The sequence below is a fragment of the Macaca mulatta genome, chromosome 3 (genome assembly GCF_049350105.2).
Source record: "Macaca mulatta isolate MMU2019108-1 chromosome 3, T2T-MMU8v2.0, whole genome shotgun sequence".
NCBI lineage: Eukaryota > Metazoa > Chordata > Mammalia > Primates > Cercopithecidae > Macaca > Macaca mulatta.
In genome coordinates, this window is record NC_133408.1 from 174,276,265 (window position 1) to 174,290,119 (window position 13,855).

Sequence of the window (13,855 nt, forward strand, 5' to 3'; positions counted from 1 at the left end):
AAAATGCCGATGATACTCTTATGTAAGAGAACTTTACACAAGGTTGCCATGTGTAATAATTCATTCACACAATCGTCAATCTCACAAAAGCCTGGAAGGGATTTCTTGTTTGGATAGGGCAGGGAAGCTACTGTGGCCAGGCTCCAGCTCTTCCCACAGCAGGTAGCACCAGCCTTCTTAAGCAGGATGTGGCCACGCACAGAAGCTCATGCCTGTAATCCCAGCACTTCGGAAGGCCGAGGTGGGCGGGAGGTCAGGAGTTTGAGACCAGTCTGTCTCTACTAAAAATACAAAAGTTAGACTGGAGTGATGGTGGGCACCTATAATCCCAGCTATTCGGGAGGAGAGTTGCTTGAACCCGGGAGATGGAGGTAGCAGTGACCCGAGATCACACCACTGCACTCCAGCCTGGGAGTCAGAGCAAGACTCCGTCTCAAAAACAAACAAACAAAAAGCAGTGAATGGTGAAGCCAGCTGGACTTCCTGAGTCGAGTGGGGACTTGGAGAACATTTCTCCCTAGCTAGCAGATAGTAAATGCACTAATCAGCACTCTGCAAAAACGCACCAATCTTTCATCCCATCTCATGCCATCTTTCAAGCACTCTCTTGAATGGTTCCTAGTAGATACAAACTGTTTTTTTCTCCAATGGGAAAATAGAACACAGAGAGCCATTCAGTTTGCTCCCAACACCCCTTTCCGGACACTCACTGTATTTACCTTGGCAAGTCCTCTAGGAGTATGGGAAAATGAAAACAACAAACTCACACACCTTTTTAATATACATACCCTGTTCTGACTATACAGCAAGGCATACTCTTCTTCTGTGTAACGTCAACCTATATCTGCCTCCCCACTAAGTGGACAGGCACCTGCACCTTAGTCTTCCTAAGTCCCAACATTAACATTGCCCCAGGAAATCAGACCCTATCAGTGCCCCTCAAAACTCAAGTCCATCAGTGCAGAGCCATATAACTACTACCCCTACTTACAGGGTTAGGAACAGCTACTGCTACAGGAACTGGAATAGCCAGTTTATCTACTTCATTATCCTACTATCACACACTCTCAAAGGATTTCTCAGACAGTTTGCAAGAAATAATGAAATCTATCCTTACTCTACAATCCCAAATAGACTATTTGGCAGTAGTGACTCTCCAAAACCGCCGAGACCTTGACCTCCTCACTGCTGAGAAAGGAGGGCTCTGCACCTTTTTAGGGGGAGAGTATTGTTTTTTCACTAACCAGTCAGGGATAGTACGAGATGCCACCCGACGTTTACAGGAAAAGGCTTCTGAAATCAGACAGTGCCTTTCTAACTCTTATGCCAACCTCTGGAGTTGGGCAACATGGCTTCTCCCCTTTCTAGGCCCGTGACAGCCATCTTGCTATTACTCACCTTTGGGCCCTGTATTTTTAACCTCCTTGTAAATTTGTTTCCTCTAGGATTGACACCATCAAGCTACAGATGGTCTTACAAATGGAACCCCAAGTGTGCTCGACTAACAACTTGTACCGAGGACCCTTGGACCGACCTGCTGGCCCTTTGACTGGCCTAAAGAGTTCCCCCTCTGAAGGACACTACAACTGCAAGGCCTCTTGTTCATCCGTATCCAGCAAGAAGTGTCTAGAGTGGACATCGCCCAATTCCCAACAGCAGTTAGGATGTCCTGTTTAGAGGGAGGATTGAGAGGTGAAGCCAGCTGGACTTCCTGGGGCGACTGGGGACTTGGAGAACTTTTCTGTCTAGTTAAAGGATTGTAAATGCATCAATCAGCACTCTGTAAAAATGTACGAATCAGCGCTGTGTCTACCTAAAGGACTGTAAATGCACCAAACACCACTCTGTAAAATGCACCAATCAGTGCTCTGCAAAATGGACCAATCAGTGCTCTGCAAAATGGACCGATCTGCAACGCATGGGCGGGGATAAATAATGGAATAAACAACCTGCTCGGGTTCCCTTCCAGCTGTGGAAGCTTTGTTCATTCCCTCTTCCTAATAAATCTTGCTGCTGCTGACTGTTTGGATCTGCACCACCTTTAACAGCTGTAACACTCGCCACGAAACTCTGTGGCTTCATTCTTGAAGTCAGAGACACCACGAACCCACCAGAAGGGAGAAACTCCAGACACATCTGAAGGAACAAACTCTGTACACACCATCGTTAAGAGCTGTAACAATCACTGCGAAGGTCTGTGGCTTCATTCTTGAAGTCAGCGAGACCAAGAACCCACCAGAAGCAACCAACTCTGGACACAGCAGGACGTCAGACTTCTACCTGCTCACTCAGAATCATTTCTGCGCCAACCATGACCACCTTTGTGGAGCTCAGTACCAAAGCCAAGATGCCCATTGTGGGCCTGGGCACATGGCAGGTAAATATGCAAATCTTTGCGTAGCCTTCTTCTCTGGAGGGGCGTTTGGGTGTTTTCTCTTTCTGCATTCAGCCAGGAAAGCCTGGAGGTCGGGCAGGGGTTTGGAGAGGTGAGATTCAGTCCTGGAGCCGGGACTCCGGTTGCTTTCTTTTCTCAGAGCTGATTCAGGCTGCAAAGCTCCAAGGCTGGCTTTCCCAGCAGTGCTGAGAGCTTCTCTAGCAAGTATCAAATTTCAAGCAGCTGTTGGACCTAAAATTGTTTTCCGGGGCAGTTTCTCTCTCTGGCTCTAGGACACTTAATTGGGCTCAACATTTCCCCACTTGGCTGTGGGTTTGTTGTGGGCCGGGCGGTTGTGGAGAGGATGCAGAGCCCCAAGTCCTTGGCACCCCTTTGTAGATCAGGGTGTGGGACTTGGGTTAGCAGAATCCATATGACCTGGGAACTTGTTAGAAATGCAGAACTGGCCGGGTGTGGTGGCTCATGCCTGTAATCCCAAATTAATTCACTTTCCTTCTCTTCTTTTGAAAACTTTTCTAAATTTTGCCAGATATTCCCTGGCCCAGGAGACCCCAGTGAGGCCTTGGTTTGGAGAAACTGGGCCATGTGGGGCAGCCTGTTGAAGGTGGTCTGGGGATAAGAGACTATGTTGGTTGCTGAATGTGGTGTAATTCCAGCTACTCGGGAGTTGGGTGGATTGTTTGAACCTGGGAATGTGAGGCCAGCCTGGGCAACATGGCAAGGTCCCTTCTCTTAAGGAAAAAAAAAAATACATGTGTGATGGGCTTTTCTTTTGCTTTTCAGTCTCCTCTCGGCAAAGTGAAAGAAGCAGTGAAGGTGGCCATTGATGCAGGGTATCGCCACATTGACTGTGCCTATGTCTATCAGAATGAACATGAGGTGGGGGAAGCCATCCAAGAGAAGATCCAAGAGCAGGCTGTGAAGCGGGAGGACCTGTTCATCGTCAGCAAGGTGCACATGGCGCATTGGGTGCGAGGCCTTCACTTCAAGGCAGGCAGAAGTATCTGGGTCGGGTCGGCAGCGAGATCTCTGTCAGCCTTTTCTACATGTAGCCCTTTTCATCCCTGCCTTGATAACATCTGTGGATACAATTCTATCCATACTCCAAGCCGCAATTGATAATTGAACATGTCATTGCTGCGCCACCTACCTGCGTGTTGGTTTTCTCACAGTGGGCTTGTCTCCATGGAGCCCTGCACTGCCCTGGGCCTCCCTGTTCCCCATCAGAGGGATCCACCATCTGCCCAGAGGCAGTCAGAGGCCAAGGGTGCAGGCAGGGCTTGATGTGTGGCCTCCCTGTCAGCACTGTGGTCTCCGCCACTGTGTCCCTAAAGTTCTCAGTCGGGGGCATTTTGGAAAACAGTAGGAGCATTTTTCTATTGCCACATATGATTTTCTTTATTTGATCTAGTAAAAGGTGAGGTACACAATGTTATAAAAAAGAAGAGGGTGTTGGGTGTGAGGGGGTTTAGAATCACTGGATTTACATTATACACAACTTGCTGAAAAAACACTAGTTCTAGGTACGTGGAAATTGCATATATCTGGTGGGACAAATAGACCCCACTGTGTAGCAGCCAAGTGTGGATAAAGCCCTTATAAAGTTATCACTTGGGGCCTGACAGGCTTCGTAAGGGACCTATCATATAGGTCAGATAAAGGACCATCTTTTCCTGAAGGCCTAAGAATTCTTGACATTTAAAAGTTACACACAAGTCCTCCTTTCAGAGAGCCCACAGTTGAGGAAGAGACTGAGACAGGTAAACAGATTTCAAATGTGTGGCCACATTTACTTAAATGATCTGAGAGACATATAGAGTACTAGGAGAGTTGAAAAAGTAAATTGGTTTTAACACTTAAGACATGTCATTGACGTGCTGAGCCCTGGTGATCTTCCACACGGTGTCGTGGATCTTAATCAGCTTTGTTATAAATGGCCTGTGCCAGGTTAGCTCAGGGTGCAAATCAAAAGGCAGGGACAATGGGTATAACATGGCCCTTCCTTCTCCAAATATTAACAGCCTATTGCTACACTCTTGCAGTTGTGGCCCACTTTCTTTGAGAGACCGCTTGTGAGGAAAGCCTTTGAGAAGACCCTCAAGGACCTGAAGCTGAGCTATCTGGACGTCTATCTTATTCACTGGCCACAGGGATTCAAGGTTTGAGCGACTCCCTTTCTCAGCCTCTAGTTTCTGAGTAGCTACCAGAAAATAGTAGCTGCACCAGGGCTAGGGGTGGTGTGGACTGGAGCAGGAGACCTTGTAGTTCATAATTGGGAGTGTCAGGTGGTCAGGAAGAGACCTTGGAGCAGAAAGACGCTGGCGTGGAAGGGAGGCTGAGGCCATGTGTGCTGCTGAGGTGGCCACATGCCTGCGTTTTCTTGCAGTATGTCTGAGAGAAGCCATGATTTCTGGCAGCCCAGACAAGTTGCAACTGCCCTATCACCTTTGTCTTGATTTTGCGCCCCAGAGTTGCCCTCCCAGCAAATCCCTTGGATTAGACATGCATAACTATATTCCAGGGCCTAATTACCTTCTTAAGCAAAGCACACCCCGGGAGTGGCATCTTGGAAAAAAGCCCAAGTGCGGTGATGCTGGAAGGAAGCCAGTAGTCATCGCGGCTCCCATTGCCTGGGGCTCTGCTCTACCTGCTCCTGAGGGGTGGGAGAGACAAATTTCCAGCTCTCTCCCCTCCTGACCAGCTGGAGCCATGATGGCCTGCCATCCCTTATTCCATGTCTCTTCTAGAGGCTGCAAGGATAGAAGCTGGCCAATATCTTCCCCAGAAAACCACACCCTGGAGATCTAATCCTTATCCAGTGATACTGAAATGAAAGTTTGCCCTTGGGTGTACACAGGATCTAGGTGTATGAGGTGAATGTCCATGGTGATAAAGGTGGCTTCTGGAATGTACTAACAGCAGATCTTAACGTCAATCCAGTGGTTTCTAAAATATATGGATTAATATGCTACAGTAGATATAGAGATTTTGTTTAAACTCACATTCTTGTAGTATGTACTACAGAGTCTGAAAACCTGGTATGCACATGTGGTATTTAGCAAGAGTCAGGACCCTGAAACCTTGTTTAACAGAACCAAGTATCATGATGCAGATTCCAGTAAACTTTTCATTCTGTATTTACAGTCTGGGGATGACTTTTACCCCAAAGATGATAAAGGTAATATCATCGGTGGAAAAGCAATGTTCTTGGATGCCTGGGAGGTAGGTTCCAGCTTCCTCTAAGTGTGCTGGGAGAGAAATCTTCAGTTATCAATGAGACTTCCCGTTCATATGAAAGAGGCCATGTGCCTGATGCTTTCTAATTTCATCATTGTGATTCTCTAGCTCTTCTAATATCTTCCTCATCACCTTTGGCTTTTGGGTGCATCTGATACTATTTATATTTCAAGGCTAATACTGAGTCTTCAAATAAGACTGGAAATATAATGTACCCAACTTTGGTGAATATACATGCTGTTCTCAAACCAGGGCGAGCCATTTGGAACAGGAGGTTTGGGCCTGGGTTTTCTCATAGCAGCTGAGTAACCTAGGATCAGTTTTGTAACTCTTGTAGGGCTCAGTTTTCTCTTCTTAAAAAGAAGTCTTATAACACATACTACTACTATGTATTTTTGAGGGTGCAATAAAGATTAAGATGGTTTACATGCCAGGAACATTAGTCATAGCCACCATGTAATCATCTAAACCTATAAGGCAGGGTTAACATCCACCTTTATAAATAATGACATTTGAAGCCTAGATTGATTGGTGACTTGCGCAGGTCATGTCACAATGTGTGTGGCAGAGCTGGGATTGGACCCAGACTCATCTGAATCACAAGTCCAACCACCAAAGCCATCAGCGTGGCGCTTGGCATGCAGTGAACACACATCCGGAAATTAGGGAGCCTGAGTGCCCTGCTTCCCAGATCACATCATGACCTGTTTCACATCATTCACATTCAAAGTTAATTAAGGGATCAGTGTTTTCTCTGATCATTTTTTATTATACTATTATATCCTTTTGCAAATGCTAGTAGAGAACGAAGTGGAGGAGTAAGTTATAAATGAACACTGGCATATGACTCCAAGAGTTAATGGTGTCATAGTGGCAGCTGTCTGTGTAGGGGTACATGTAGTTGCGAGTTTGTATTGTGTTTTACAAGGGAAAATATATTAAGCCTCACCCTTCTGAAATGCTTAGAATTGACATGATTCAACTAAACGTAGCTTTTTCTGTGTATTGTTTCTTCAAAAACATTAATCCACAAGCACAGCGTTCTTTTTTAAAGACAGAGTCTCACTTTGTTGCCCAGGCTGGAGTGCAGTGGCTTCATCTTGGCTCACTGCAACATTCCTCTATCGAGTTAAAGCCATTCTCCTGCCTTAGCCTCCTGAGTAGCTGGGACTGCACGTGCATACCACCACGCTCGGCTAACTTTTGTATTTTTAGTAGAGACAGGGTTTCACCATGTTAGCCAGACTGGTCTCAAACTCCTGACCTCAGGGGATCCACCCATCTCGGCTTCCCTGAGTGCTCGGATTACTGGCGTGAGCCACTGCACCTGGCCATTTGCAATACATTTTATCAGTTTGCCTTAGCTCCTACGATGATGTTAATATGGCTCGTGTGTCAGTGTAGCCTGCGTCTCACCGTGCTGTTTTCTGAATGGGTACAAGGATGACTGCTAAATACAACATTTGAAAGGCATGAAAAGATATCAGTGATCAAGGTCAGAGGCTCTGATTTGAAACGAGCAGACTTGAATATGAAAGCGCTGGATGTTTCTGTAGACCCACAGCCAGTTCAGTAGAAACCTCATTGATCACCCTGAAGCAGAGGGGAGGAAAAAGTAAAAAGAAGTCAAGTTCGAAGACAGGCAAACTAACCTGACCTATGATGTACAATAGCTTTTATATTATCTAATTGCCCCATCAGAAGTGTTGGGAACCTTATGTTTTCATAGCATCTAAACTCTACTGCCCAATTTGAAATACTTCATCTCCACTTGTGGTTCTCAATGTGGCTGTTCATTAGAATCACTTGAGGAGTTTAAAAATCCCAATGTCTAGGCTATAACTCAGACAAAATCTGTAAGAAACTCTGGGGGGTGAAACCCAGCCACCGATATTACTTTTTTTTTTTTTTTTTTTTAAATTCAGAGAGTCTTGTTCTGTTGCACAGGCTACAGTACAATGGCAAGATCACAGGTCAGTGCAGCCTCGGACTCCTGCGCTCAAGCAATCTTCCCAGGTAGCTGGGATCAGAGGCACATGCCACCACATCCAGCTAATTGAAAAAAATTTTTCTGGTACAGACAGAGTCTTGCTATGTTGCCCAGGATGGTCTCGAACACCAGGCCTCAAGCAATCCTCCTGTCTCAGCCTCTGATAATGTGCATCAGAAAGATATATATTATTAGCATGTATTTATTATAAGACTTCTTTTAAGAAGAGAATACTAAGGCCTACAAGAGTTAAAAACTTACCCTAGTTTGCTGAAACCCAGGCCCATGATTTTCCCCTCTTTTCTCTCTCTCTCTTTTTTTCTGAGACGCAGTTTAAACTCTACCTGAAGGTCTGCCCTGACAGCTGCAGGCTGTGTGAATCTCTTCCTTCTCTGCCCTTTCTGACTCTGTCTATGCCACGGTCATGTTACCTGAGGCAGCCTCACGGTCATGGTTGATGGCTCCATAGAAGGGAACCCTGGCACTTTAATTGGACTGTAAGAATCCCAGAAGAAGGAAGCACATTGTATACTTTTACATCCTGACAACTTCTGGAACATGTAATAGATGGCTAATAAATACATGTTGCATTGGAGGCTGCTGCTAACATATATGATATCTTTGGGCAAGTTTGGAAAATGCCCAATATAGGCTAAAAGTTAAACAAAGATTCCCTTCCTTGGTGGTAGTTTCTGTACCGGGAAGCATGGCTGGATATGCAGACGGTGGGTCAGGTTTCAGCCCCACACAACTCCTTGCCCAGGTGCCCCTGCCAGGGCATAATCTATATGCATGACCTTCCTGCAAACCCGAGCACGGTTGGTGTGGGAGAAGGTGACTCAGGACCCACAAGTGAGGCTTCTCCACATGCTGCAGCCTCTTCCTAACACAGCTTGCCAAGGTTTGGGTGTACAATTCACACACAGCCGTAGCTACCTGCTGTCATTTAGATTCATTAAAAATACAATCATCTCATAAGCTTACAAATGTTCATTTTTTATTTTTTATTTTTTGCATTACAAAACTTCATATTTCCCCTGTATAGAGCAGTATAATTTTGAATGTGTTTCTTTACGTGTAAGGTGAGAGTGGCAAGAATATAAAATCTTTACCTGTTACTCCTAGTTTTTCTTGGGGTGGGGAGGGGCAGTAGGGCTGGAACCAATCACTATTGGGCACCCAGGCCCTGGACTGAAACTTCCTGTGAATGCTTCAGCTAACCCTGTTGTGCTGGATCCTTTAGCAATTTCTGTCCCAGGGAGGACTAAGGCAAGCCAGGGTCCCTGTAGTCCCTCTGGGGCTGCCCAAAAGGTTTTCCTTTCTATGACAGGCCATGGAGGAGCTGGTGGATGAGGGGCTGGTGAAAGCCCTTGGCATCTCCAATTTCAACCACTTCAAGATCGAGAGGCTCTTGAACAAACCTGGACGGAAATATAAACCAGTGACTAACCAGGTAAATTCTGTTTAGTATAAGGCTAAATAAAGGTCTTGCCCTATTACTTCTTAAACATTGGGAGGAATGTTCAATGCTATCTATGCCCCGAGTGTCATCTCAGGGGTCAGTGATCAGGACACTTGTGGGAGGTGTGAGGCTGATCTCATGGGTATGTTAGCAAGAATCTCAGTGGGTAGGTGTTTGGTCTTTGCTTGGTGGTCTCTTTGTGTGTGTGTGTGTGTAGAACTCCCTATGAACAACTCAAAAAGCCAGCCAGCTTTCCCCGTGATGCGAATTGTCTGCTGTTGCAGGTTGAGTGTCACCCGTACCTCACGCAGGAGAAACTGATCCAGTACTGCCACTCCAAGGGCATCACCGTTACAGCCTACAGCCCGCTGGGCTCTCCGGATAGACCTTGGTGAGGCTTCCAAGCAGTAGATACTTCTCTTGATAATCTTTAAAACGTTATTTTATGTTTGGTAAATATTGGTATGAGACCATAAGTCACTGGAAAGAAAAACGTGTGTAAGGTAATGCATTTGGTACAACCAAATGGGATGACAGTGGGATCAAATGGGAATTAAAAAGCAACAACAACAGCAACAACAAAAACATGGGTGACGTTTTTGATCCTCTGGGAATATATTCCACCCAAGCATGAACCAGGCTTTGCAAAATGCTGAGACTTCAGAGCCCTGGGGAAGGAACCAAGCTTCCAGGTCCTCCTGCCTGTCTCCCAGATGGAGAGGCTCTTATGATCGGTCTTGAGACCCTCATTGGAGTGGTGTCCGTCTGTACATGGTAGCCATGGTGATTGTTCACATCAGCATCTTTCTGCCTCTAGGGCCAAGCCAGAGGACCCTTCCCTGCTGGAGGAGCCCAAGATTAAGGAGATTGCTGCAAAGCACAAGAAAACCGCAGCCCAGGTATCATATTTATATTTTTCTTGTTATCCAACAACTATTTCTTCCAGTCTCATGTTTCATTTCTTGTGTTGTCCTCAACTAACTCCTTAAAGGGGAAGAACACAGGAGCTGAAGCCCTCTAAAGTGTTTCCTTCGAAGTCTGTTGGAACCTCAAGAAACACAAGAGCTGTCACTGAAACAAAGATAGCTTCTGCCTCACAGCTTCCTGTTAAGTCCTACAGCCAAGTCGCAAAGCATGGCTTTGAAGTCTAGGGATATGGGTACAGATGCCAACTCCACCTCTGATCAGCCTTATGACCCAAACTGCTTTCTTTATTCCTAAAAAATGAAGATCACAGGGTTGTCCCTAAGATGAAGGGAGAGAATGAAGCAAGGAGCTGGCACAAGTCTAATAGCTGCGAAGGGTTCAGTCAGTATCAGCGATTGTACCTGAAGCCACAGTGAGCTGCAAAAATGTTTTATTCTTCCTTTCCATAAAAGGAGGGGTCCTTGTAGCTGAGTGGAAACTTGATGTCCCCTTTCCACACAGGTTCTGATCCCTTTCCATATCCAGAGGAATGTGATTGTGATCCCCAAGTCTGTGACACCGGGACGCATTGTTGAGAACATTCAGGTAAGATCCTGGCTGGTTAGCCCTGGTATTCCTCAGGGAAGTGGGGCAGAGACAGACCCTGTCATTAGGCTTCTCACCTCATCCCTGCACTGTCTTTGGTCGCCTCCGTTCCTACCACCCTATCATTTTCCAGCCCAGGGATCTAGGCTCAGTATACCTGAGATGAATGATCCATGGGCTTAGGACATGCTGGGGACAGTGCCTGCTGAAGCCCTGTCAGGTCTGAGCACAGCTGTGCCTCACACCACTGAGAAGACCCTCAGTTGCCCCTGAGCAGCTAAACCCAGGGCCACCACATGAGCAGACTGTCCTGGCCTCCCTGCTCATCTTCCGGCAGCAAAGGAGGTGTGAACTGTCCTTGGAGAACTGTCTTCTAGAAGGGTGCATCATGGAATACAGGGCCTGTGCACACCTGGGGCTTAGTGCCTGTGAGCCTGGTCTCCCTCCCCCGGAACACTGAGCACTACAAACACTGCGGTCTTTGTGTAGGACCTAATTTAGAGAAAAATTTGTATCCCGTGGACATAATGGAAAAACACCACTGACCAGTTTGTGCTGCTAGAACTCCCTGCTAGAATTGCTGGTAGTCTCCAGTCACAGCAGTAACGACCCTACTGATGATGTACTGGAACTCCTATCTTTCCAGGTCTTTGACTTTAAATTGAGTGATGAGGAGATGGCAACGATACTCAGCTTCAACAGAAACTGGAGGGCCTGCAAGATGTTGCAGTAAGTGGCATGGAGTTAACTAGGAGCATTGCTAGGAGTTTTTCTAAACTGGTAGAGGGTTAGTTGGAAGAATTAGAAGGCTGCTGGGACTACTTGTGTCTTCAAATACAATTTTGGGGCGGTTTTGAAAGTTAAAATTGGGGTACCTGGGAATCACTGTGATGGACACATCTCTAATTGCTGATCATTGTCTGAACTTCTGGATGTAGAGCTAGAATTGTAACAGAAGGTGTGTTGTCAATAGGCAGGAGGCAGAGCATTCATTTATTCCTGCATTCAATAAATATCTAGTGGTCCTCTATGTGCCAGGCATTTTCTAGATGCTTGGGTTATCATACTGTACAAAGCTGCTGCCTCCACGTGCTTATGGAGGAAGGGAAGAAGACAGAACAGAAATAAATCAACTCAAAATTTGTGTGTCACACAGTAACAAATGCTAGACAGAAAAATAAAGTAGGGCAAAGTGGATAGGAAGTGGTGGGTGGTAGTGGGACAGATCCTTTATACAGGGTGGGTCAAGGGAGGCTTTGCTGTGAGGGACATACCATATGCATATTTGGGGGAAGAGCATTCTTGGCATTGATAACAGCAGGTGCCAAGGCCCTGAGGTGGGATTGTGTTTAGAACATTCAAGGAAGAAGGCCGGGGAGGCTGGATTAAATAATCTCCAAATGCCTCTTAAAGGAGGTGGTGGTAACTTTACTTTAAATCTCAGATATGTGGTTGAAAGAAAGTTTTCACTCTGGCTAGGTGGGAATCCTAAATCATCTCTTTACAATCAATACTTTCTGATTAATGGATCTAATTAAATATATCAAAGAGATTTGTCTGGCATTTATTACTGCGAGGTCTGCAATTCAATGCCAATTTGAATTTCTTCCAATGTTTCTATAGCCAAAATGATTTTTCAGCTTTTAAAAATGGTTTCAGTATCTCAAGTGTAGCTTGCTTGTCATGATATTCATATCTATCCTGCCCACCCTTAGTATCACAGCAGCCTTTCCTCATCTTACAATGGCTTACTTTTATCAGTGCTTAACAAAGTAGCAGCTGCTTAGTGTAAAAAGGCAGGGTGAACATAAAAGGGGACTATCCCCCAAACTGAACCACTGACCTTCCAATGAACATCATATCCAGTGGAGGCAATGGGTTGATAGCTCAGGAGTAAGTCCACCCGGCCTCAGATCCAACTCTAACACTGGTTTCTTAGCTGTGTGACATAGGGTAAATTTCCAAGTTTTACCTAGTTGGTTTCTTTACCTATAAAGTAGGATGATAATACTAATCGCAGCTAACATCCATTGAACCTTCGCTGAAAATGTGCCAAGGTCCTGAGCCCTTTGCCGGTGCTATTATCTCATTTAATACTCATAACATTCCCCAAGCTGTCAATTGTGCTGGTATTTCCTACCTCATGATGTTGTGACAGTGGATTGGGACAAGACTTGTCAGTTGCCTCACCTGACACCAGGCTTACCATGAGTTGTCATTCCGAGTTGTTTCCTGTACGCTGGTCACTGTCTGTCCTCCTTCCTAGCAAAGCCCTCGTATCGGTTTGAGGGAAGGTCAAGGTGTGAGCACCCTTCTTGTGTTCTTGCAGGGAGGAGGCTGAGAGAACACAGATACCATAGAGTCCACCAGAGAAGATTACCTTCTCAACCAGAGCTGTTGCTTTGATGGAACAGTTTCTCTGTTTTTGTTTGTTTGTTTGTTTCTGCAGATCCTCTCATTTGGAGGACTACCCCTTCGATGCAGAATTCTGAGGTTGAATCTCCTGGTGACATTACACAGGGAATTCTCTTTCTTCACTGAAGTGTGACTATCTCCACTCACGTCCTATTTTAGCCAAGCTTATCTGAGATCACAGTGAACTTCGTCCTGCTATAGACCAGAATCGAGGTGCTGTTTTAGACATGTATTTCTGTATGTGCAACTAGGATCAGAATATCACAGGAAAATATGGCTTGAATAAGCAAATGACAATTTTTTCCACTTCTCTGATCTGAACAAATGTTTGTTAAGCACAAGAAACTCTGCCAACACTAAGGATGTAAAGATCAATAATAAACAATAATGATGGTAACCAAGATGGATTGAGAGTGGACTATGTTCCCACACAACGTGAAGTGTTTTCCTGTGGGGGAAGTCACTGAATCCTCAAAATGACCTCTCTGAGGTAGGTACTCTTAACATCTTAGGAGAGAGAGAGGAGGAACTTGTCAAGGCCACCCTGGTAGTAAGTGACTGAACCAAGTTTCAAAGGCAGGCAGGCTCTGGGAGAGCTCACAGCGATCGATGGTCATCCTCTTCCTCCTGAGTCTTTTCCTGCCACCTTTCCTCCTTGCCTGTCTCCACCCATTCCCTGTCTTGCTCTCCCACCTTGTCTTCAATACACCATCATGCCAAAGAGTCAATGGCACAGCCTGCAAACTAGACAAAGATGCTACTGTTCACTGAGAGAGATGTGGCATTTCCTTGGAAACTAGGGTGGAAATACAATAAAGATGCTTACTATTGCCATTAATCTGGA

At 45.7% G+C, this 13,855-nt stretch overlaps 2 protein-coding genes across 3 annotated transcripts in view; one reads left to right on the forward strand and one right to left on the reverse strand.

Annotated features, from left to right (window-relative positions):
* The window catches only part of AKR1B1 (aldo-keto reductase family 1 member B), a 199,383-nt gene that overhangs the window by 142,535 nt on the left and 42,993 nt on the right, over window positions 1-13,855 (reverse strand). The gene's annotated exons all lie outside the window — the stretch shown is intronic.
* Window positions 1,446-13,412, forward strand: LOC706293 (aldo-keto reductase family 1 member B10-like). Of its 2 annotated transcripts, none has more exons than XR_013415617.1 (10): window positions 1,446-2,377; window positions 3,179-3,346; window positions 4,438-4,554; window positions 5,540-5,617; window positions 8,953-9,075; window positions 9,369-9,475; window positions 9,902-9,983; window positions 10,076-10,596; window positions 11,243-11,325; window positions 13,046-13,412. XR_013415617.1 is itself a non-coding variant. In XM_077997434.1 (10 exons), exons 1-10 carry the CDS (start codon window positions 2,312-2,314, stop codon window positions 13,086-13,088), a joined length of 951 nt encoding a protein of 316 aa, XP_077853560.1. In that variant the 5' UTR covers window positions 1,446-2,311; the 3' UTR covers window positions 13,089-13,412. The 2 variants fall into 2 exon arrangements, 1 of the variants encoding a protein (XP_077853560.1); XM_077997434.1 differs by having other exon boundaries at window positions 10,513-10,596.

Excerpts from the sequence above, each read along its gene's own strand:
- LOC706293 (XM_077997434.1), top strand. The coding sequence starts at position 2,312 with ATGACCACCTTTGTGGAGCTCAGTACCAAAGCCAAGATGCCCATTGTG. Across the intron at positions 4,555-5,539 it reads ACTGGCCACAGGGATTCAAG|TCTGGGGATGACTTTTACCC; the intron begins GTTTGAGCGACT and ends CTGTATTTACAG. Across the intron at positions 9,476-9,901 it reads GGCTCTCCGGATAGACCTTG|GGCCAAGCCAGAGGACCCTT; the intron begins GTGAGGCTTCCA and ends TTCTGCCTCTAG.